Below are 25158 nucleotides of genomic sequence, written 5' to 3'. Positions count from 1 at the left end.
TATAGACTCGATAGCTAAAGTATTTTCTTCCATGTTACACCGGCGTTTAGGAAAGTATGTCGAAGATCTGCTTGGCGAATTTCAGGCTGGGTTCGGGAAAGGTTATTCTGCTATCGATAACATCTTTGTTCTGTCTAACCTAATACAACTGAAGCTGTCAGAAAAGCGAAGGAAAGTGTATTGCTTTTTCCTAGACTTAAAGGCAGTTTTTGACTCAGTCATTCATCATTATTCCTAAAGCTCTTAAACATGGGTATTTCGTCTAAGTTTGGGGGTTTATTTAAATGCTTTTATGCCTCGGAAGCTTCAGCGGTTCGGGCCTCACAAGGAATTTCTAAATTAATACTTCAGAATAGGTACTGGACACAAGGGTGTGTGCTTAGCCCCATGTTATTTGCCCTTTTTGTAGATGATATTGTTAATCTACTAGAAGGAGGAATTCTTGTTGGTAATACCAAAATAAAAATATTATTATATGCGGATGATACAGTCCTAATTGCTGAGAGTCCGGCTAGTTTGCGAAATAATATTCGAATTTTTGAGTCCTTTTGTGATCTTTGGAACTTATCTGTAAATTTAAAAAAGTCAAAAATTATGATCTTCCGCAATGGGGGTAAACCGGCAGCCTCTGAAAAATGGTTTTATAAGGGTAACAAAATCCAAGTGGTGAATATAACATATAGATAGATAGATTAATACTGTATTTCAGCAATAGCTATTACAGGGGGGAGCCAAATGGCAAAATAAAGATATATACATCATTAAAGATATCTTCCAATTTAAATTAACATGACACTATTTACAAAAGGAACTATAATAATAATAATATTACATGGCACTTTAAAATTAAATTACATTAAATTACATGGCAATTTAAAATCAATAATTACACGACGCAACAATGAAACATCATTCATTCACAATAAAAGCTCTCAATTTAAGTGATTTATAAACAAAATTGATCACATCAATTGCCTGGTTTCTTGCTTCAAATTTTAGCAAGAACTCAAGTTTTTCTAGATTGTTAATATTTACACATGTATCTATGTACTTCTTTAAATAAAAGGATCTTTGCGGTTGGTAAATTGGACAATTTAAAAATATATGTTCCAAGTTTTCCTCATCCAACAATTTACACAAAGAGAACATTGATTGTGTCGATTACATATTTGAGCCCATTTATAAAAAAATTGAATTCCTTAGCACTTAGCAGCCTTAGTTCTATAAGTAACCTTTGTTTATTTATCCTTTTTTAAAAGATAGTTCCTACTCACAGTAAGTTGTTTTGCAACGATCCGAATTTCGAGCGTTTTAGCTCATCATCAGGTTGAAGGACTTCTACAACCACGTCTCTCGACATGAATTGCCAAAGTAAACCCTCTGATACCTCCGCCAACGCGACGTTCCAATTAGCAGCTGATTTTTTTAATGGCGCTCAATTTGAACGTGCGAAACGCGGAAATTATAACACAAATAAATATTATACTAGTAAATACTTAATATTATTAAATTACTATAAAAATAATAACAATTAAAATAATTAGTTACATTTTAAATATGTACATAAATAATATCAAACATCATTTTAAGCCGAATCAGCGAATACTACGATATCGTCGGCAAAAAGTAAACATATAATGTAAATTCTATTATCTAGTCTCATTCCACTGATGCCACGGTTTTTAAAGAATTGAACGAAATCAGATAACAACATTGAACACATCAGTGGAGACAATGATTCACCCTGTAAAACCCTCCTCGTCACAGAAATTTTCTCGAGCATCAATTCGCCATTTAGCTTTAACGTGGTGAATATAGCATATTACATTCATATAGAATATCAACAGAGAGCCACTGATTAGAAGAAAAATTTTAATATATCACGGACCGTTTCGAAAAACGTTGGTGCCATTGGGTCAGGGTGAGCGGTGGCTGGTATATCAAAATTATCGGAATCACCCGCAGACCCCAGAAGCAAATGCCACAAAGAAATAAATGCTTAAACGTCCAATAACTTTCATCTGCATTTCTTCAAGAGTAAGTCAGGGTTATAAATCGGGAGAGGCACAGATAATCCCTTTTGAAATTGAAAGAAACTACATGTTCGTCTATCTGGAGCTACCTTCTAACTCACAAAAAATACTTCAAGTGTAAATTTTCCCAAACTTTCAGTAGAAAAGGAAGAAGGAAAATTTATCTTTTAATATTTCATTTTTTTATCCTATTCGCCGTTTCTGTGTTTTGTGTTAAACATAATTATTTTCTATAGCATTTTTATAGTAGTCTTTGTATGTATTTATTTATTTAAAATAAACATATGATTACAAAATATCTGCTAAAATATTAGGTTAGTTTTAAAAAGGTGATGACATTTCTTAATTTTTTACTTTAATTACATTGCTGGTCGTAAGAAGTTACATTTGGTAGATAATCATAGACATTATTCGGTTTTTCCACATTGTAGCGTCCAGGTGGCCATACTTGATAAGCACAACTTACTCCATAGAAAAAAAATGACGCTAAGTTGAAATAAGGAAAGCCGGTTCGAACCGATTGGCCGATGTACAAAATCTCATCCCTGATGCTCCATCGCGGTGATAGTTCTCAAAAGGTGTAAACCGAGTGGGGTTGTTTTCATCCCGGTGTCTAGGCGACCCGTCGCCCACCCACCTCAGCAATTCCAGCAGCAAGCAGATGAGCCCCACAGTCGTGTTCCGAAGTGGATCCAATTTGGAGCACGCCTACTACGTCTCACCTAGGACGAAGAAGACCGGGAAAGTCTTCTCGAGGCGTTTTACAATCAAGATCGAAATCATGGGCGCATTCATGATCAAAATCTTGAAATCGATCAATTTCGCCTTTATCGCACTCCTGTTCGTAAGTTGAAACTTCCTCTAAAATTTTGTAATTTAAAAAAAAAGTTTTTTTTTTCTCGGAGAATGGAAAATGTGCACTATCAAACCTAAATTTTGACAACTGATAAGATTGTGTTTTTCATTTGTTTACTAAATTAAATTTCTTCTATTAAAAATTAAATTCTAAATTCTAAATTTAATTACTAAATTTCTAATGCAGATCATGTTAAGTATATTTATTAAAAAAATTTGATAAATCAAGACAAAAATCTGTCAAACACATTAAAAAAATTCCAATTTTGAGTTCAAATTTGCAAATTTACCGCTCCATTGTCTGGAAGTTTGTTGCCACGAGAGATATTAAACGACAAGCACAAAGTATAAATAACAAGTGAAAAAATAAATGATAAATATTTATCTATGGCTATTTAGGCTGCCAAAAAAATTTTTTGACATATTATACTTAGTGTGTATATACATTTTACATTAAGGCATATAAACATTTTCAAACCTACTAAATTGACGTTTTATATGACAATTGTTTTAACCAAAACTATTTGTTCTATTGAAAGGTATATACATACACATGTATATTTATACACAATGAGGAGTAATACAAAATGAATTTACTTCTATTACGCCAAACATTCAGGAAGCGAGCATTTTAAATAAATATTTGTAAGAAATGTTTACAATTAAATTACGGTTTCGCTATAAACCAAAATTTTTTTTAAATTTATTGTCTATGACAATTCAGCGGTATTTGATTTAAAGCAAAGTGATTTCTACAATAATGATTAATCAAAACAAAAAAAATTCAATTTTCTTACATCAACATATGTTCATAAATCCTTTTACAATTTTATGCACAAACTTTTTAAAAAATTATTTTAAAAAAAACACTACCCATACTTTTTTTGGAAAATTTAAGCTCGAAAGGATTTTTAAGTCGTACTTTATTTTTGAACAAAGAAAATAAATTTTCATCAAGCGCACTATTATTATCGTCTTAGGAAACTTCATTTTGAAAGAAGTAACATATCAAAACTTTCTAAAAACATAATTGAAATTAAGATTTCGCCATAAAGCAAAGGTTTTTATTTTTTTAATTTATTGCTTAATATATCATTTTTGCTTTTGGACATAAAACAAAGTGATTTTTGCCTAATTTTGTTTAATTCAATTTTGTTGCATCAAATGTGAACATTCAACCAATTCTTTCTAAATTTTCTTCAACTCTACCAAATATTTGTCGTCTAAGAAACAAGCGTTTTAAAGAAAAAAATGTTTACAAAAACTTTCTTAAAACATAATTAATTTAAATTAAGAATTTATTTAAAAGATTGTTATGTTTAAAATTTCAAAATACTAGCTGAATTAATGCATATTTCATATGTCACCTTTTAAAACCAAAAATTAAAAAAAAATAATAATTAAAAACATAAGTAATTGAAATTAAGGTTTCGTCATGAACCAAAAGTTTTACTTTTTATTTATTGCTGGTAAATGATAAATAATAATGAAACAAGAATTCATTTTGCTTGCAACTAATGTGGAAATTCGCATCGCCAAATTTCAAAAATCCTTTCACAATTTTGTGCACAAGTTTTTAAAAACCAAGATTCATTCGAAAGAAAGATTTTTCGTTAAATGTTATTGAATTTTCTAAAAAATACTAAAAAGACAAAAGCTCTTTCTACCAACATTTTTGGATAATCTAAGCTAGAAAGGATTTTTACGAAATACTTTCTTTTTAAACGAAGGAAATCATTTTCCACGACCTCACCAAATAATATTGTCTAAAAAATAAGCATTTTAAAAGAAGGAATATTTATTTAAAAAAATCTAAATAGACAATTAATCGAAATTAAAGTTTCGCCATAAACCAATGGTTTTTTTGTTTTTTTAATTTGTTGCTTATGAGTTATGACAATTGATAGCTTTTAGGAATAAGACGATGTGATTTCTGCCTTTAATGACTAATAATAATAAAACTATAACACAATGAACACTCATATTTCTTTTATCTAATAGGAAAATTCTAATCGACAAATTTTCGCAAATCATTTCACAATATTGTAAAAAGATTGTTCGTTACATGCAATTAAATTTTACTAAAATACTAAAAAGAAAAAACACTTTCAATCAAACATATTGACTGTCACATCTCAGTCATATCTCATATCCCATCTTTTAAAACAAAGAAAATAAATTTTCCTCACCTTCGCCAAATATTGTTGTTGAAAACAACAACAACATCCAGCAATTTAAATGAAGGAATATTTATAAAACCTATCTAAAATTATAATTTATTTAAATTAATATTTAGCCATAAACCAAAGTTTTTATTTTTTAAATTGTTGATATTAAACAGCTTTTGGACCTAGTAAAAGTGATTTCTACCCACAATGATAAATAATAATAAAACTATTATACAAAAAATATTGGTTTTGCTTGCATCTAATATAAAAATTCATACCATCAAATATTCCAAAACCCTTTCATAACTTTGTGCATAAACGTTTTACAAAAGGAGATTTATTCGAAAGAAATATTTATTCATTGCATACAAAACAATTTACTAAAAATACTAAGAAGACAAAAGAATATTTATCGCTCCATTTTTCGGAAAATCAAAGCTCGAAAGGATTTTTAAGTCATGCTTTCTTTTTAAACAAAGAAAATAAATTTTCTTTAATGGTACCAAATATTGTCATCTGAAAACTAGCATTTTAAAGGAAGGAATATTTATAAAAACTATCAAAAAATATAATTAATTAAAATCAAAGTTTCGTCATAAACCAAAGATATTTTTAAATCTATTGCTGATAAATTAAATAATAGCAAAACTATTAGTCAATTTTGTTGCATCAGATTTGGACATTCTGTCTACCAAATGTGCAAAAATATTTTCCCAATTTTATGCACAAACGTTTTATTAAAAACTAGACATTCGAAAAAATTATTTATTCGTTGCGTGAAGTTTAATTTTCTAAAAATACTTAGAAGGCAAAGAAAAAACTTTTTACCAACTTTTTGGGGGAAAAATCTAACCTCGAAATGATTTTAAGTTAAACAGAGGAAATAAATTTTCTCCGGCTGCGCCAAATAATATTGTTTAAGAAACAAGCATTTTAAAGGAAAGAATATTTATTTTAAAAATATATAAAACAATTAATTGCAATTAAGGTTTCGCCATAAACTGTAGGTTTTTTCTAATTTTACGGCTTATAAGTCATGATAATGGATGCCTTTTTGTTATAAGACGAAGTGATTTCTATCTAGAAGGTTAATAATAATAAAACTATTACACAATAAACATTCATATTTCGTTTATCTAATAGGAAAATTCTAATCAACAAATTTTCACAATTTTGATCATAAATGTTTTAAAAAAGAAAATATTGTAAAAAGGTATTTCATTACAAGTAATAGAATTTACTTTAGACCCCCCTCCCAAAAAAAAAAAAACACTTTCAACCAACATTTCTGGAAAATCGCATACTCTTTTTCCATCCATCAAAAAGTCAAAAGGATTTGTTTAAGTCATGCTCGAAATTTCGAACTTTTTCTTTTTAACAAGGATTAGCAACAGCAATGTCGATCAACCCTCGGGGTGCCGGTGTTTTTGAAAAAAAAAAGCCCATTTGCAAGTATGTCAAGTTCGAGTTCAGGGCGGCTGGTTTCGATCCCTGGACTTTTACCTTACAGCGATAAGCGTCTAGTCAATGGCAGCCGTTGGGGCCACCGACACCCCTAAAATACCCATTATTAAATTATGTTAAAATGAGAGGGAACTTCGCGAAGCGCGGGCAAGTACAGGAGGTGGCCGAGAGAGGAGATTACTTTGTACCGACGTAACAAAAGCCAATGATCAGAAACGAAAGTATTAATACACTAAGAAAAGTTGATAAAAACGACTGTCGAAAAGCTCAGATTGTTAGGGTTATAAGTAGGGAGAAGCAGGGTAATGAGAGGACACTTCCGAGCTACAGCTGTAACGTTACCAACGTTAATTTAAAGTTTTAAACAAAAAACAAAACGGTATTGTTGTTTGTGTTTTATCAGAGACATTAAACCAGGACATATATAAAGCAAGGAAGTAACTGGTCATAGGTCAACCTTGTATGAATAAACAATTTCGGTCCCGTCATCGGTGGTCGGCACGTGAAATCACGATCAAAAGTCTCCGATTGACCATTGGACTTGTGGACGAAAAACGTGATTTGTCAATTATGACCTTTGCAATTTACCTTTGATCGAAGTTGAAACATTTACACCGCGATATGTGTATCGATTTAATATTTTCTCCGGTAGAATTGTAATTTATTTCTAGTGAAAATGGGTGATTTATTTCGTTTTAACAGTTACTGGGATAGATTAATATCCAAGGTTAATTGAACTGCAAATTTAAGACCTGTGTTGACGAAAGAATAAAAGAGATGGGGAGGGTAGAGAAAGAAAGATAATTTCGCAGGATGGAGGCAAGGAAGAGGTCCTGTGTTTAGGAAGATAGAGGTTCCAAAGGTCATGAGTGGTCACGGATAGAGGAAAGAGCTAAGGAAGTACTGCCCCCGCTTAAAAGTGGTTACACTGACAAAAAATCCTCATAAGATCAGATAGTCAAGCAGCTATTAAAGCATTAGCATATAAAAAAATCACATCAAAATTAGTCAGTGAATGCATCCAAAATCTCCAAAACCTGGGGAAACACAACAACCTGATGATATCTTGGGTGCCAGGGCACAGGGAAATTTTGGGTAACGAGAAAGCAGACAGACTGGCCAGAGGAGGATCTGCAAGACCATACATAGGCCCCGAACCTATTCTTTGGATAACAAAAACAAATATAGAATCCTCCATCGCAGAATGGATCCAAGCAAAAAAAAAAGGAGAAGTGGATAAACTCTAGCGGTGCTAGACATAGTAAACTTATGATGAAACAACCCTCACCGAGACTGGCAAAAACACTGCTGCAATTGAAGAGGGCCAAACTCAGAGGAGTGGTAGGACTACTAACCAGTCACTGGTATCTGAGAAAATATCTACACAACATGGGTATATACAGCGATGATCCCATTTGCAGATTATGTATTGAGGAGGAGGAAACGGCCATTCATATCATCGAATGCGAAGCAACAGCTCAATGGAGGTACAACCTAACGTGCGGAAAAGACTTAGGGATCAAATTGCAGCAGCAACAGTCAATGACCTGATACTTATAAGAAGAAGGATTGAGTCTATTGACTGAACTAAGGAACTAGGAAGGTACAATAAGCCAGAAGGCTGCAGTGCGTGGGGGAATACAAACCCCGCTTCCTAGTATTCTTTTCCACCATACCCATACCATACTTCCCCCGCTAGGAAGGGTACATCCACTTCAAGTCGGGCTGTCAAGCTGTACAGGAGTCACGGAACTGGATTGACCAAGTTCCTAGCTTAGACCTCTTCTCATATGCCTTAATTAATGGCGTCAAGTTAGCCACAATAAAGTTTTCATTCAATATAAGCAATGGAAGCCGCTTCTTTTCTCTTGAACAATTCCAAGCTTCTAGTACCATGGGCTATGGGACGTTGGGATCAAATTCTCCTGACCTTGAAACTTCTTGCACCCTAGATATATCGGTGTACAAACAGATTTATCATAGGGGGTTCTTACCAATTCCCTATAATTTTTGGAACTTAGGTCTGGTCGCTTTCATTCCATTCATGAGCAACGGTAGCCGCTTGTCTTGTAATGGCAACGTCTTGGAATTCCGAACTATCGAGCTAATGACTACTTGAATATCTGCCATACTTATTTTTGTACTTCAGTGAGTTGTTTGAACTAACTCTCAACTTGTCATGAACTTAAGCTAGAAAAATATTGGTATTCGATTTTAGGTCATATACTCTAATGTTCTTGGGCATGGTACTAGAACCTTCTTTGGTACTAGAATCTGTACAACTGACAGTTTTTCCCCATTTTTTTTTTTTTTTCAGCTCACGAAGCCATGGGTGTGATAAGGCTATTGTTATTTCCATATCATAATGATCTCGGTATCCATTAAGTTTTAATACCTCTAAAACTTCTTTGCTAATAGCTTGGCTTTCTTTGCAATCCTTATTTGAATCCAAACAGATTTTCAAATTCACAGAGGATGTAGGAAATGACATCGTACTCGTGATACACGCCAAGTTACTTATGATAGTTGCGTTTACGATGGCATTTTTATACTTTCTCCATGCTAGAATAAAACAACAATTTTTAAAAACAAAACTTTGAGATTTATCGACTGTTTTAACTTCAATCGACCTGGTCTGTCAGATGAATTTCCTCATTTCGATCAATTATCGTCGGTTGTGTCTGGGCGTCATTTCGTGATTTTGTCCTGTTTAAGCTTCGCCAAAACTTTAACGAAAGGGGATTGAAGTTTTTCTGTAGGTTTTCTTGTCTCGGGCTTTTTTTTGTATATTTTTGTGCAGAACAACAATTGATATAGGGGCGTTCGTGGCCGCAACGGTTTAGGCGTTGACACGGCGCTAATCTCTGTAAGGTGAAGGTCCCGGGTTCGAATCCAGCGGCCCTGCATTCGAACCCGTCATACTTACAAATGGGCTTTTTTTTCAAAAACACCTGCACCCCGAGGGTTGATATTACCTGTGCTGTTGAGAACCTCGTTTAAAAAAGAAAAACAATGATCTTGCACAAGTTGTCCAAAACAAAATCCATTTTTTTTTTTTTTTATGGAAGATGATTAGTGATGTCATTAGAACATAAATATTCATTATGTCGTGTTTAATGAAGTGTACAAAGAACACCTGGTTTTTTGTGTCTTTTTAAAAAAGAAATGTTTTATTTTTAGTTGTCAATCGAACAAATAGACTCTTTCGGCGCCCGTTTAGGCTTAAACGGTGCAAAAGCTCGTTTTAGAAGAAAACTTGGAAGAATTCCTAGAATTTTCAAATCGACCCGAGTTACTTGAAGTGTCAGTAAACCTTCGGCAAAACGATTTGCATATTCAAAGCATATTATTCTATGCATCTACGCCTTCTGCTGATTAAATCGTGCCTGAATAAATTTACACGTTTAAAACATTCCCATAATAATTAGTACAGTATGCGATATTTGACAAAAGTCTACTTAAAGGGGGAAAAAATCCATTAGGATGAAGGAAAATATATTTTTCAAACAGTCCAATATAGGTTACAAAGGCTGCGCTTCGTGAAAAATTATATATTTCAAAATACGATGCAGTGGTTTTCTCGATGACCCCCCTGTAGATAATTAAGCGAGAAAAATTAGACTCGAGGATAGTACTAGACTATGGCGTGACTGAGTGAAAATCAGCAAATAACTGTTATTCAGGTGCAAAGAGATCCGTTAACCCCGCCGGTATATGTAAACAACTCATGCTCCCAAATTGCACATCGAGCTCGATATTACGATTAGATTTTGAAGAGAAAAAAATTCTCTAGATTGAACTGACAGGGTTATTTTGTCCTGAGTTAACTCGGTATTTTCTTTTTCTTTCCAAAATGGTCAATTTTTCATAATGAGCGTTCTTTTCCTAAACATTTGTTGGGTCCGACGTTGCCACGGTAGGAGGATTGCGGAAGAGTTAAAAAAAAAATAACAGATCCAGCAACTTGGACCTTTATTTCAGTAAAATTTAAAAGGAAATGCATACGATTTCTGGAAATCTGTGGGTTGCACTGTGACTGGGCCAGGGTGAGACACAAACACAAACCCACCACGAGATGGAGAAAAATCTCAGGCGCGTCTGACAAACGTCGGTGATAGAAAAATCGAAATTATCAGAAACAACCAAGCTCAAAAACTAATTATTAAGTTTCAAAAATGCATTAAAACAACTATTATTTCGAAAAACGTGGGTCACGCTGTGTCAGGGTTATAAGCAGGGTGAAGCACTGAAAGACCCAAATGGTCGGTAACGAGAAACGTTCGTCACCCCTCAAACCTCAAGGGGAATCTCCCAAAGAAATAAATGCTAAAACCATAAATCCACATCTTCACCTTTATACTCGAACTATTATCTTCAATAGTGAGTCGGGGAATAAGCGGGGTGAGGCACTGACATGGGGACTGAGCAAAATTATTATTACACTAAGGTCCAGAAATCAATAAAGGTTTCGAAAAGCGAAGGTCGCAGTGAGACAGGCCAGGCACTATAAGCTGAATGAGGCACCAGTAGACCAAAAGGATCAGAAACAACAAAACTAATAGATTTATCTCCCCACAAACCTCGAGGAGTAATTACACAAAGAAATAACTGCTAAACTATAACATTAACATGTGTACTTGAAGTATTATCTTCAATAGTAGATCAGGGTTATAAGCAGGGAACGGCATCCAAATAAAATCCCGTCGAAAGATGGCGAAAAGCCAGTTATTGGAAGCAAAATTATTTCTAAACCCGAAATTGATAATTTCGAAAATCGTAGGTCACAGTGGAGATATAAGGAAAGTGAGGCACCGGTAGGAAGACAAAATTTATTAGAAATGACCAAACTACACACGCATTGCCCCGCAGGCCTCAATAAAAAAATCTTTCGTAGAAATAAATGCTCAAATTTTCAGTAACTTTAATCTTATTTTCAATAGTAAGTCGGCGTATAAGGAAGGTCACGTTAGACCTAAAACGATCGAAAAAGATCACCCTACAGGTTCATCACCCTCACAATGTAATAAATGCTAAAAACGACAAAAGATTTTCTTAATTTTCTGTCTCTGAGGGCCAGGGTATAAACAGGGTGAGGCACTCTGGGTACGGTAAAGCATAATCTCTTCTGATCGACAGCCCAAATTGGTTGTAAACGACAGAACTAAAATTGTTAATAACGTGGGTCGCACTTGGTCAGGAATATAAGCAGGTTGAGGCACCGAACAACCACCGCCGATGCTGGCGAAAAACCACAATGCTTCTTACAAAGATATTAGGGCAAAAATTATACAAACAAAAAATTATATAGCTAGCCATATTCAATAAACATTGACAAACGATAAAATCTTGTCCTGATTGTTTTATGCCTGTTTTTTTTTTCATAATCTCTTAACAGGCGATCAAACTGGCTTATCGTCCTTTAAATAGTATTGTAGACGTAACAACGATTAAATTATTTACCCATCAGTGTTTTTATTCTAAGATAAAATTTCTTTACATCTTTATAAATAATAAATCAAAAATAAATAAGAAGTGATTTATTTGTTATTCCATTTCTCGTTGACAGTTGTTTGTGTCATTGATCGTTTCGTTTTCCAGGCTCAATTTCCCTTGAAATGAAAATTAATTATTTCATATGGTAGAAGATAAAAACACCCCCACTTACCCCATAACTTATTGTTGATGACATCTCCAAAATAACAGAAAACAATATTAGTGGAATAACAGCCGGCTAAAAGTAGGATCCTTTTATATCCTTTGAGAATCCCGATAATTGGGTACGACCAGGTACCTTTAGTGTGATAAAAGTAAAGCATGCTAAAACAAAAACTGTCTTATTCTTCTGATTAAAATAAATAAAAAAACAAAAAAGACTCCCTACCATGCAAAGAACAAAAACTGTATTATGCTACAAGCTGCGATGCATACGGTCGTTGACGTTTTGATCTTTTTCGTCGTGATTAATTCCAAGATTTGCAAAGGAAGGATGTTGGTGTGTATCATCTGGTTGAGGAGGAACGTGCTTCTCGGGCCGGTCTCCGTGTGGACGAAACTGGGGTTGATTGAAACCAGAAACCAGTAAGACACCGATATAAACTGAAACGATAAAGACAAAAATACGTAATAGTTGGAATATCCATTTTTAAACCGGGTGAACTACCAAAGTAAAAGGAAAAGCCGCAGACATCTGTACGTAGTCCAAAAAATTGTCATAACGTGACCGACATCTACGCTCTTGAAATATTCTCTTCATGTCCATGACCGTTCTGGATAAGAAATATATCCATTGAAGGTACTAAAACCAAAAAAAAAAAAAAAAAAAAAAAAAAAAAAAAAAAAAAAAAAAAAAAAAAAAAAAAAAAAAAAAAAAAAATTTAATATGTGATAAAGACCACCATTTTTTCCATTCAGACTATGGATGTCAAAATAATTGCCCATAAAATCATAACAAATAGTAATTTCTGTTGTAATATTTCAAAACTTGTTGACTTGCTTGGCCAAAAAAAGAAGTTAAAAATTAATTAATTTTCAATAGGTTTCCACTGATGATGGCAGTGCGAGGGCGAAAATATTCAGACTGGAGGTGATGAATTTTAACAGGTCTTCAACGTTATTTGGCAATTTTGAATCATTTTTCTCTGTCATTTTTAAACGAAATGCACATTACTGTGAGATTTCATCCATTGGGCTGAAGGGTGATGAACCTTTATTTCGGTTCGATTTTGGTCTGTAGGATATTTCAGCATTTTAATATATTTAATGATCAAGGTTATAAGCAGGTTGAGGTACAGGCCACAGGCACAAGTCTCAAGGCGCCATATTGATTGAATACAGTACTGAAGGCGTTTCAAATAAATGGACATTGCAAGGATAGTGGATTTAGCTGTCTAAATTGTGCCTCAACCTGCTTATACCACTAATCCAACAAGACCTACGATTGTCGAAATTATCGTTATCATCGATTTTTGAACCTTAGAATATTTTAATGATGTACTTTCGTCTCCAATCGATATTGGATGGCTATCTTCACTGATTTAGCCTATCAGACATGTTTCGGCATTTCGCGATCTTTAAAGATCAGGGTTATAAGCATGGTGATGTGACGCAATCCACAAAGCACAGTTATGTTGAATTCAGTAAAGAAAAGCGTTTCAAATAAATTGACATTGCATAAAGCAAAAAGTGGTTTTAGATATCTAAATTCTGCCTCACTCTGCTTACAAACCTGACCTTTACAAATGTCAAAATGCAAAAACACATCTGACAGTCAAAAGCCGTGAATGTGGGTAGACCCAATGGATTGGAAATTACCTACTTACGATTATTAACATTCTAATGTCCAAAAATCGTTAAAAACAACAATTCTAGAAGCGTAGATTCCACTGGGTCAGGGTTATAAGCAGGGTGAGGCAGAATTTAGATGTCTAAAACCACTTGTTGCTTTATGCAATGTCAATTTATTTGAAACGTTTTTCTTTACTAAATTCAACATAATATAGTGCTTTGCAGTTTGTATCTGTGCCTCACCCACCCTTCTTATAACCCTGATCCAGTGAACCTTTTCAAAGTTGTCATTTTCATTGATTTTGGAACATTAGAACATTAATAATTGAATTGGCGTTTCGCCATCTTTAAATGTCAGGATATAAGGATTTTAAAGCATCAACAGCAAAACGCAACGAACCATCTTGATTGAATACAGTAAAAAAAGTTTCAAATAATAAGACATTGCAGAAACAAAAAGTGGATTTAGCTGTCCAAATTGTACCTTACCTCAGACTCAGTGAGCCTACGCTTTTCAAAGTTGTTTTTATCGATTTTGAAATATTAGAATATTAATAATCGTATTGACGTTTCGCCATATATATTCAGAGATTTCATAGAGGTCTGAAGGATGATAAACCTGGTTTGGACCGTTTCGATTTTAGTCTGCCTAGTCTCGCTGGTTTGGACTGTCAACATTTCAAAATCCACCTAAACAGAACACCGTACTTTTGCTCAGTTAACCAAGCAAGTTGGAGAACTTTCTTCCAAGCTTTCTTAAGCGGGATGAATGTGATGATGGAATACTATGAAGTGGGATTAGTTATTCCCCAAACACTGCGGCCTTTTGGATCATTACATTTTTCCTAGTTACTTAGTTTAATTGGCTAGATCTTCCTTTTGAGAATAAATAAGTCATTTATGATCATTGGTCGATGGGACCAAACCACTTCTTATATTTGCTGTCATTGTCATATGTCATATGTACCATTCTGCTGTGATAAGTTATGTAACTCTAGTCTATAATGTTTGTCGAGAAAGTTCAATCAGAGATATGTACAGTAAACGTTTGAAGTAACTGAATTTGACAAAGGAGTAGGAGTTCTAATTTTTTTTGTAGCCCGGACGACACAATCCCACCGCTAAAGATGGCAAGAGCCCGTCTGTCAGACTAAAATTATCAGAAACGCCCAAGCTATTGTATTATTGATTATAGTTTGAACAATGTTATCTGTTTTTAGTTAATTTAATTGTCAAATCATCCTTCACTTAAATCTTATGGTAGTTTTTCGCGTTCCCATTGGGGTTGCAGCGTGCGCACCTAGCCATCAGGCCTTATCACACGTTTAGATTCTCAAGTTAGGAGCGACTCACCTCCGCGCACGGAAAATCTGCTTCTTCCGTGAGGTTCAGTGTAGAAGCCCGCAAATCTACAGACTAATTGACAGACATGCTTACTTCTCCCGCTTGCCCCTTCCGACGGGGTGGGTTTACGTTGTGCACTTATCCGGTCCGCGCGTAAAGGGGTACCCAAAAGTGGTCGAAATGCATCGGCCAAGCCTCCCACGCACTCCCTACATAGAGACGACAACTATATCCCTGGGTGTAGGGGCTTCGCTAGCGGCGTAACCTCCGGATGCGCTCCGTCCGCGGTTCCGATTTTAGTGGAATCTCTAACCACCTTGAGGCGACCATGCTTACTGTAAAGGCAGCCCAGACGACCACCACTGAAAAGCATCCACCCCCGTCCACCATTCCTCACGAATTCGAGGGATGTCGTCAGCGCAGTCATAGCTCCTCGCTGGCTATACGCCGATTCCCACGAGGTCTGGAGGTAATTCGGAGGTCATACGCAAGTACTACGGTCCACGGCCATGAATTAAACACAGCCTCTTCTCTAGGTACCCACCACGGGTCTCACCACTTAGCCACTGCGAGTCCTTACCCCAGCTGGGCTTGAACTTGTAATGAAAATATGCTGCCCCGCAGTTCAGATGATTATTATCAAATATATTTAAACAGGATCTGATACCCTAACCCGCGTTGCATCTGATGCAACACCCGCCGTTCGCGGTCAGCTCTCAAGCCAGCAACTCTCTTAACGCATCTCGAGGGACTGCGTTAAGGGAGTGAGATGATCTAGGTGACCAATAATGGGCCCAATAGAAATCGGATCTTCCTTGGACCGGGATAGCCCGGAAAAAAAGATCGTGTTTATAAAAGAAGCACCTGTGATCAATTAACACGCCACATGATTTATGCCAAATGTTTCATGAATTACTTACAAGGTTCCAGTGCGTTAAAAACCTCAGCCTGTAAAAGTAATACTGCTTGACCCCTTGGAGGACGTATGTTTTTGAAATGTAATCGTACAGGATGGCCGTTGTGAAGTGGGCGACGCCTAAGACGTGGGTGGCGATGCTGGCCCATTTGAACGACTCACTGTGCCTGTTGTAGTATTCGACTTCCATTCTGGAGCTTTCTTGTCCTCTCTGAGAGGCCGAACGTCATTTACACCTCTTCTACCAGGGCTTTACACCTTTCGACCGATTAGTATCTGACATTCTGATTTAGGAGAGCTGCCCGCAGCCGAATGAGATCAGCACTTCCTCTTCGGGATGTCGTGTCGCCTGCAGTGAGCTTTCTCGACCTGGTCAATTTCCATTTGCAAGCTGAAGCTTAAAATATGTGATTATGGGGAAATATATCGTTCTGTGCTGAATTAATTTGCTATGTGGTTATGTGTCTAGTTATGATTTGTCCATTTATTTATATCATGTGTTAAAATTAAAATGTTTCACTTTTTGGATAAGCGCCTTATATTAAATCCCACCATAGAGAAAAGTAAATGGAATATATGGAACAAAAAATATTTGGAACAAAATTTGGATTGATTTATCCAAGAACTAGTAGTTTAACCATTCTGGTCGTCCTCTCCTCACTGTTTTCAACTATCATTTTAAACATTTCGCCAATTTAAGTGGTGCCTTTGCATCAATGCCTCACCCTGTTAATAACCTTGATCCTCTATTAATAATGTTTCAAAGATAAATGTTAATAATACGGACAATTAAGCAAGATTGATCGGGGTTATATGTAGGATGAGGCACCGGCACAAAACACATCGAAGATGAAACAATCCATACCTTGCTTAAGACTGCTTGGAAGAAAGCATCACTCAACATGCAAGTTTCACTGGGAAAAAGTATGGCGTACAATAAGCCAAAAGTGGTAGGAGTGCTTGGGGATTCCACATCTCTGTTCCTATTATCCTTCTCATCATCATCTCATCATTCGCTACCCTACTTAATAAGGCTTGGAAAAAGCATCACTCTAACTTGCATGCTTAATTGGAAAAAAAATAAGGTGTACTGCTTAGGTGGGTTTTGATATTGCGAAACGTGTCTGACAGTCCAAACAAGCAAAACGCGAGGAATGAACCGACCAAACTACAGACAGGTCCATCACCACTCAGACCTCTGAGTGAAATCTCACAATAAAATATGAGCAGCCAAATCAACTTTACCATGTCTAATTTTCTGAAAACATATTCTTTACCTTTTTCAATTGATACAGTGCGTTGTGGTTTGGTGTCAGTGTCTCACCTTGCTTATAACCCTGACCGTTAAAATACCAAAACGTCTGACAGACCAAAGCAGTGAGGATAGGCAAACCAAACTGATAGGAAAAGGCCAATGTATAATTATTAATATTTTAAGATCCAAAAATCAATAAAACGATTTTAAAAAGTGAATGTTGTAGTTGATTAGGGTTTTAAGCAGGGTGAGGCACAGAGTAAAGTAAAATGATCGGAAGCAACCAAACAACAAGTTCATCACCGTGGAAACCTTATATAAAAATCTATCAAAGAAAAAACGTCTATAAATTTAACAAATGTACTAGACTTATCTTTAACAGTGGGTCAAGGAAGCAGGGAACCCACATAAAACCCGTTCAGAAGAGGATGAAAAGACATTAATTTAAAGCAAAATGTTTAATACACTAATATATAAAAATCGATAAAAACTATTCTGAAACAGTAGGTCGTAGTGGGTCAGGGTTTTAATCAGGAATGATCAGAAACAACAAATCCGCTAGGTTCATCAACCTGCAAACCTCAAAGAGAAATCTCACAAAGAAATAAATGCTAAAACTGTCTATAAATTTACCATGTATTCTTGAAGCATTACCTTCAATTGCAGGTCAGGGTTATAAGCAGGGAAAGGCTCCGACATAACCCTCTGGAAGATAACAATGTTTCATTGATTGGATCTAAAATTATCAATACACTAATGCCCAAAATGATAAAAATTATGATTCCACAAAGCATAAGTTGTAGCAGATTAGGGTTATAAGCAAAGGTGAGGCACCAAAATTATCGAAAATGACCAAACTACACGATTCATCACACCGCAAACCTCAAGAGAAAATCTCACAATGGAATTTAACTCCATCCTCTCAAAATTTTCGAACATGTAGGTTTTTTTATTTGTAAATTATCTTGGAAAATCTTTGAAATTGAATATCCCTTTTCATTAGAAAAAGCATAAAACTGACATAGCTAATTCATCATAACCTGACTTCACAATTTTACACTAATGTTCAACAGTTGAACAACATGATTCATTTATGCACTGTCTCTATGTACAACTTGTATTAATTTTTATTCCTTTTTTGTTAGGTGGGTGGTATGACAATGCTAATCGTATCGAGTCTTGCCATGAAAGAGTTCAGCGACTCTCCTTGGATCGACCACGATCAACTTTTACCGCCCATCACTCTACTTACTCTCGCAATAACTATCATTATCATCTCTGCATTTGGCGTGTATGCAAACTTCAGAGAGAATCATCATTTACTCATAGCCGTAAGGTCACAAACAACTCTGGAATATCACCCAACTTTTTTTTTTTTTTTTTTTTAATATGTTTTAGTTTATGGTGTTTCTTGTGATTGCCATCGTAGTAGAGATAGTAATTGGAATTATGGCAATACGAGCACTACACAGTTACCCAGAATATTGCTTGGAACAGCTAAGATCTGCGACAAAGGTGTATACTGTTAGCAAAATTGACAGAAAGAAATTAGATGATCTCCAGCGTGATGTAAAGCTTAGTTGATAAACTTATTTAAAAAAACTTCACTTTTATCTTTTGTTCTAGTTAAAGTGTTGTGGAATTGATGACCCTAGTTCATGGTCTGTGTTGTTCATCCCTCCAACTCTTCCAATCTCGTGTTGTATCAATTTGAAAACGGATACATTAGACGGTGATATACCGATTTGCTATGCCAGACCCAACTTAGAGAATGTTTATAGTACCTCGTGCTTGATGAAACTTAACTTTATTGTAGAGAACAGCCAAAGGAATATAATGGCCATTTCAATACTAACTGCACTATTACAGGTGATGCTTCATAGACAAGAAGTTAATTTACTACATATATTAATAAAAATTTCTTTTCCAGGTTGTCATAATCATAGTGAACATTTGCTTAACATTAGCAGTCAAGAGACAACAGAAATGGTTAGTAATAATACTCTAATACAAATTAATTGGAACATCTGATTTTTGCTCAGCGATCCCTTGGAATTTTCTAAAATTGAGTACTGAGTACAGACCAAGTACTTTAAAGAACATCACCCATCAAAACAAATTGTATTTTTTGTAGGTTAGCCTCCTGACAGGCAAAACTAAGTTAATTTTGTTAAGATTCATTTTCTTATGATGTGGTAGGGGTCTGTGGGGTGATGAATCCGTAATTGAAACAATACCAATCATTCTGGTCTGCCTATTTCAGACTGAAAATGGCCAAATGCCGAAAACTGTCTAACAGACCAACACAAGATAGGCAGACCAGAATTGATCAGTAATGACTAAATATTAAATTGTGTTTTGATTTTCTTTCTTTACTAGATTTGACTAAAATTATGTCTGGTTACAGGAAAACTGTCATAGTAAGTGCTTTTAAGGAGGCTACCGACCCAAATTCCAATAATCATGAACACCAAGAAGGGACAGAATTACAAAAACAGGGACATTTATTGTCAAGAAAAATCAGCCCAGGCAGGTTTTAACTACTCTGCTACATTCCTTTCTTGTTTTGTTTTTTATTTTATTTTATGTCAGTTCATAAAGGATAAATTAAAGCATTTCTGTGTGTCTAGTTCCTGATCCGGATGCTGAAAGTAACTTGGCTGATGGCTGATTCAGAGTAGAAACTTGAATTTTTTTACAATGCAACTGATATTAGTGAACATTTGTTAACTTCTTGGCCAATTGATGTTAGGCATGTTGACAATTAGAATTCACGGACATTTTCTTGCAATTCGCCCAACCACAGATTGATGGTTTTAATCTAAATGTTTTTCTTGAAAGACATTAAATTGGGCGAAATAAATACAAGCATGCAGAAATGACATTAGACTCCGAAAAATTGCTTCTTTATTTAAAAATGTGTTAATTTTTCTTTACATTTGTAAAAAATTAATTCAGAGAAAGTTGATGAGCTTGTCTAACATTTCTTGGACCATGTTAAAAACATGAACTTATTTCAAAACTCTTGTTTTGCTTCTCTCTTCTGTGATATTGATATCCATGTTCTAAGATTGGACTGAAAAAAGAGATTGTGTAATACATGAGATTTTATATCAAAATGGAAAATGTTCATGTAAATTTGAAAAATAAAAACTGATAGGATACCTTCTTTGAAAAAAATCTACACCCAGTAGAGAGAAAAAATTTAAAACGTTGCTGTACCCAAAAATCAACATCCTTTTCCTTATAACTTATAACCAAAAGTTAAATTTTACTCCCAGTTGTACTATGATGTATTATAAATTGTCATTGTATTGTAGTTTAGTTATGTTTATGTATTGCGGAACATTGTCGTTTTATCACCGAATATCAATATTTTTCAAAAATATATAAATAAAAAATTGTATCACTCTTTTAGTAATATCCGACAAATGTATTTTTTTTATGAAATATAGAATTTTACAATTATGTTTTTGAACTGTTCTAACCTGTGACCAAAAATCCAAGCTTAGCCCACTGAGTCATTGTCGACTTAATTTAGTTATAATATAAATTCTCATGCTAATAAAGTTTTTATTCTCCAGTGTGCGGTATTTTGAAAAAAAAATTGCATCGCACTGCCCAAATTATAATGAAAGATTGAATTAAATCACCTCCTGCTTCCAGGATTTCCTGCATTTCTTGAACATTTGGTTTATTTTCAGATCCGAATGATAAAATTGAAGAAAGAAGAATTTCTGATTCAACAAAACATATTAAATTCAAAGACCTTGAAATATTCAAGACTAACTTGCACTTAGTAAATCCTCAGAATACACCCAAGAAAAGAACTTCCAAAGAGGCGAAACCACAAATTCAGGAAGCTACGCTCTCAGAAACTCCTCACGTTCCAATCACTTTGAGTTCTCTATTTCAAGGTAAATATTTTTTATTAGATGATTGTCTGTATAAACAGTAAACAAACTTAGCCAACTAACATATATTTATTGCAAAAATCAAAGACAGAATGCGAAAACATCCTTCCAATAATGGCCAATTACTAATTCTCCACTGCTTATACTCTTATATTTGCTTTGTCACCTTTATCCTCCATCCCCCCCAATATGGCACTTCAAATGGCCTATAATAAAAATAATTATGTAGAAAAACATTACTTGGAGTTAAAAGAACCACTCTAAAGAGACGGCAGGGAGGAAGAAGTCCCCACCTGTGCTCTAATTAGATATATACAGACTTACTGATTACAGATTTATACAAGCTCAAATCTACATATGTACATTCATACACACTTGTACAGATTTAAGCATTTCGCAGCCCACCAATAAATCCAGCTTTTGTTTTACATTAAAATACCAGCAGGACTTGAAAACCAGGGTTTGACCTCTATCTTATCCATCCAGACGGTGATGATGGACTCCAGAGGTTACCAGCTAGATCATTTTAACTTCCAGCGTTATCAGTCTGCCATTCACACCCTCACCCATTCTTAAATATCTTCTTTCCAATTTGCATGCTATTCACTCAAGTTACATACATTCAATGTTATGTACTTTACATGCAGTAAAAAAGCCCTATTTCCTGAAAGAAATCAGAACAGGGGACCCAGATACCAGCCTTGCTCAATTCCCATATCGGGTGGCATTCCTACACACTGTATAAAGAGTCAAAGAATTCCACCCTTCAATTTGGAGGGAAATATCGAGCAATCTTTCTCTATTTACTGGACATATACACCTTTGGCGCAAAAGTAGGTGTCCTTGTGTCAACCTCATATGCCTATCCTTAATCAGGTGAGGATGCCTTTCTATGTGTCAGATCTTCCGTTGGCCACATATCGACAGTGCTCTTGATATGTGAGTGCTTCTCTGCCAATCCGCCTCACTGACGCTGCCACATTCCTTTAAACATATTTTTAATACATTTTTAGCATCAGAGAGCCAGATCATGATTGTTACCCAAACAGACTTAGTTTCTATGAATTATGATTATTGATATTTCATACCACATAGCACCCTTTATTAATTGGCTAAATAAAAAAATTCATAAAATTAAAATGTGTTAATTGCCATAGAATTTCTTTTTCGTTTCTTTTATTTTTACTTGCATTTTATTGAAATTTAGTTCGGTTTCAGAAATAGATGATTATGAAAAAAACAGAAATTCAAATATTTCCAAATTTAGTCAAATCTTGAAAGAAATTGAATTGCAAAGGCCATCGCTCAATCTTCTGTTGACTTCAAATGAGCCTGTACATCAACCGGAAAGACCACAAGATCATCAGCCGTCAATGCAACGGAACTCTTTTCAAACCAAATTGGACACTATAAATTCTGAAATTGCTGAAAGTCAATCAAAACTGGACACTATAAATTCCGAAATTACCAGACGTCAATCCAAATTGGACGCCATCAATTCTGAAATTATCGAAGTCCAATCGAAATTGGACATTAACAATCCTGAGATTGCTAAAAGTCAACAGAAATTGCACACTGTCGATCCAGAAATTACTGAGCTTCAATCCAAATTGGAAATTATCAATTCTGAAATTACTAGACGTCAATCCCAATTGGACACTATCAATTCTGAAATTGCTGAACGTCAATCAAAATTGGACACTATCAATCCTGGTATTAGTGAAAGTCAACAAAAATTGGAAACTACCAATCCTGAAACTGAAAATCAAAAGAAAATGGACACTATCAATTCTAAAGTTATTGAAAGTCAACCAAAACTGGACACTATCACCCCTCAAGTTCCTATAAGCCCACCAAAATCGAACATTGTCACACCTGAATTGACTGGAAATCGGCCAAAATTTTACACTATTCCTCATGAAATGTTTGAGAATCAACCAAAATTGAAAACTATCATTCCTGAAATTACAGAAAGTCAGCCAAAATGGGACCCTATCAATTCGGAATTGTCTAGGACTCAACCAAAAAGGAATACTAGCACTCCTCGAATGTCTAAAAGTCGGTCAAAATTGGACACTGGAAATCGACAAAAATCGAGGGCTACCTCTCCTAAAATGAATAAAAGTCCTCCAAAATTGGGCATTGTCACTCCTGAAATTACTGAAAGCCAATTGTCAATGGAAACCATCAATTATGAAGGTACCGAAAGTCAGCCCAAATTGTACACTATCAATCCTGAATTGTCTAAAAGTCGATCGAAAAAGAACACTAGCACTCCTCGGATGTCTAAAAGTCGGTCAAAATTGGACACTGGAAGCCAACCAAAGTCGAGGGCTGCCTCTCCTAAAATGACTAAAAGTCCTCCAAAATTGGACATTGTCACTCCTGAAATTACTGAAAGCCAATTGACAATGGAAACCATCAATTATGAAGTTACTGAAAGTCAGCCCAAATTGGACACTATCAATCCTGAATTGTCTAAAAGTCGAGCGAAAAAGAACACAAGCACTCCTTGGATGTCTAAAAGTCGGTCAAAATTGGACACTGGAAGCCAACCAAAGTCGAGGGCTGCCTCTCCTAAAATGAATAAAAGTCCTCCAAAATTGGGCAATGTCACTCCTGAAATTACTGAAAGCAAATTGAGATTGGAAACTATCAGTTATGAAGTTACTGAAAGTCAGCCAAAATGGGACCCTATCAATTCGGAATTGTCTAGGACTCAACCAAAACAGAACACTAGCACTCCTCGAATGTCTAAAAGTCGGTCAAAATTGGACACTGGAAGCCGACCAAAGTTGAGAACTTCCTCTCCTAAAATGGCTGAAAGTCCTCCAAAATTGGACAATGTCACTCCTGAAATTACTGGAAGCCAATTAACAATGGAAACCATCAATTATGAAGTTACTGAAAGTCAGCCCAAATTGGACAATATCAATCCTGAATTGTCTAGAAGTCGACCAAAATGGAACACTAGCACCCCTCAAAAGTCTAGAAGTCAGTCAAAATTGAACACCGGAAGCCGACAAAAGTTGGGGACAACCACTTCTAAAATGGCCGAAAGTCGACCAGCACTGAATGCTGCCACTTCCGAAATTTCTAAAGGTCGATCGGAAAAAGCCATTTTGAAAAGACAAAAAAGTTCTTCTTCGGATCCAAAGGGTTCTAAAAATAATCAACCTTTCAATAAAAACCATTAACCTTTTAAAAATGAGTCCTAGGAAGGATGATGTAAACAGAAACAAATACACAATGAAAAATACAAAATAAAATTGTTTTTTTAAAACAGTTTATTTGATAAATATAAATTAATTTCTTTATATTGTAACAAAATACAAGGAACAAAATTGTTTAATTTTCAGTATTATGATAAATATTAACTGCATGTCATATATTTGCATGCAAATTACAAATACAATAAATTACAATATTCATTATTTACATATGCGTATATCAACTATAAACATTATTTTATAACAAACCCCTGCTGCCAGTTTAAAGAAAAGTTTTTTCATAGAGTAATACACAATTATTTTTATAATGAAATAATTCTAGATGACAAGTATAACTTTTTTAAGGGTAACTACCTAAAAGTATAAGTGTTTTAAATAAATGAATACCACAGATTGCTTTTTCAAAAGTAAAAATTTATAAATAAAGCATTAAACAAGTTGAATAACTTTTATGAAGTCTTATGTATAAAGTTAATTTTCTGTCAGATGGAACTTGGGTTACATAAACTAATATTTACAAAAAAGGCTAGGTGTAATTTGGAATGAACTGACTTCATGGGTAAAGTCTATTCTTTGAAACACTCTGTACACTTGGAAATAGATGGAGGTAGACACTCAATATGAAATCCGTGACCACATCTGTCAAAAAAAAAAAAATCCAAATAGTTTTGTAACATATCGTTAATCATTTAAAT

The 25158-nt window shown here is 34.8% G+C and overlaps 3 protein-coding genes across 6 annotated transcripts in view; 1 reads left to right on the top strand and 2 right to left on the bottom strand.

Moving 5' to 3' along the window:
* Positions 1 to 2294: 2294 nt before the first annotated feature.
* LOC106664568 (serine/arginine repetitive matrix protein 2-like) lies at positions 2295 to 24711 on the top strand. 4 transcript variants are annotated; one of them, XM_024224729.1, is made up of 9 exons: positions 2295 to 2877; positions 13056 to 13103; positions 18465 to 18650; positions 18718 to 18888; positions 18946 to 19188; positions 19250 to 19308; positions 19727 to 19848; positions 21024 to 21236; positions 22452 to 24711. In XM_024224729.1, the coding sequence occupies exons 1-9, from the start codon at positions 2695 to 2697 to the stop codon at positions 24428 to 24430; spliced, it is 3204 nt and encodes a 1067-aa protein (XP_024080497.1). In that variant the 5' UTR covers positions 2295 to 2694; the 3' UTR covers positions 24431 to 24711. The 4 variants fall into 4 exon arrangements, with proteins under 4 accessions (XP_024080497.1, XP_024080498.1, XP_024080499.1 ...); XM_024224730.1 differs by lacking the exon at positions 13056 to 13103; XM_024224731.1 differs by lacking the exons at positions 2295 to 2877; positions 13056 to 13103 and adding an exon at positions 17986 to 18144.
* On the bottom strand, positions 12043 to 17410 carry LOC106664569. The gene is made up of 5 exons (XM_014390415.2): positions 16069 to 17410; positions 12681 to 12815; positions 12402 to 12616; positions 12186 to 12337; positions 12043 to 12129 (listed from the first exon to the last, which is right to left on the bottom strand). Exons 1-5 carry the CDS (start codon positions 16252 to 16254, stop codon positions 12065 to 12067), a joined length of 753 nt encoding a protein of 250 aa, XP_014245901.1. The 5' UTR covers positions 16255 to 17410; the 3' UTR covers positions 12043 to 12064.
* Positions 24707 to 25158, bottom strand: part of LOC106664573 (vacuolar protein sorting-associated protein 8 homolog) — a 12490-nt gene continuing 12038 nt past the window's right edge. Inside the window, exon 23 of the mRNA XM_014390422.2 lies at positions 24707 to 25102. Within this exon, the coding sequence (XP_014245908.1) occupies positions 25030 to 25102 (73 nt within the window). The 3' untranslated portion in view covers positions 24707 to 25029. The remainder of the gene's footprint in view (positions 25103 to 25158) is intronic.

This window comes from Cimex lectularius, unplaced genomic scaffold (genome assembly GCF_000648675.2).
Source record: "Cimex lectularius strain Harlan isolate CLEC.00 unplaced genomic scaffold, Clec_2.1 scaffold8, whole genome shotgun sequence".
NCBI lineage: Eukaryota > Metazoa > Arthropoda > Insecta > Hemiptera > Cimicidae > Cimex > Cimex lectularius.
The sequence above is the reverse complement of the archived record's forward strand: the minus strand, read 5'-3'. Positions and strand labels throughout refer to the sequence as shown.

Coding starts and splice junctions, on each gene's coding strand:
- LOC106664568 (XM_024224729.1), top strand. CDS start 2,695: ATGAGCCCCACAGTCGTGTTCCGAAGTGGATCCAATTTGGAGCACGCC. Junction 2,878..13,055: donor CCTTTATCGCACTCCTGTTC/GTAAGTTGAAAC, acceptor AATTTTCAATAG/GTTTCCACTGATGATGGCAG. Junction 18,651..18,717: donor ATCATCATTTACTCATAGCC/GTAAGGTCACAA, acceptor AATATGTTTTAG/TTTATGGTGTTTCTTGTGAT.
- LOC106664569 (XM_014390415.2), bottom strand. CDS start 16,254: ATGGAAGTCGAATACTACAACAGGCACAGTGAGTCGTTCAAATGGGCC. Junction 12,617..12,680: donor CGGCTTTTCCTTTTACTTTG/GTAGTTCACCCG, acceptor TTATCGTTTCAG/TTTATATCGGTGTCTTACTG. Junction 12,130..12,185: donor CATCAACAATAAGTTATGGG/GTAAGTGGGGGT, acceptor TTTCATTTCAAG/GGAAATTGAGCCTGGAAAAC.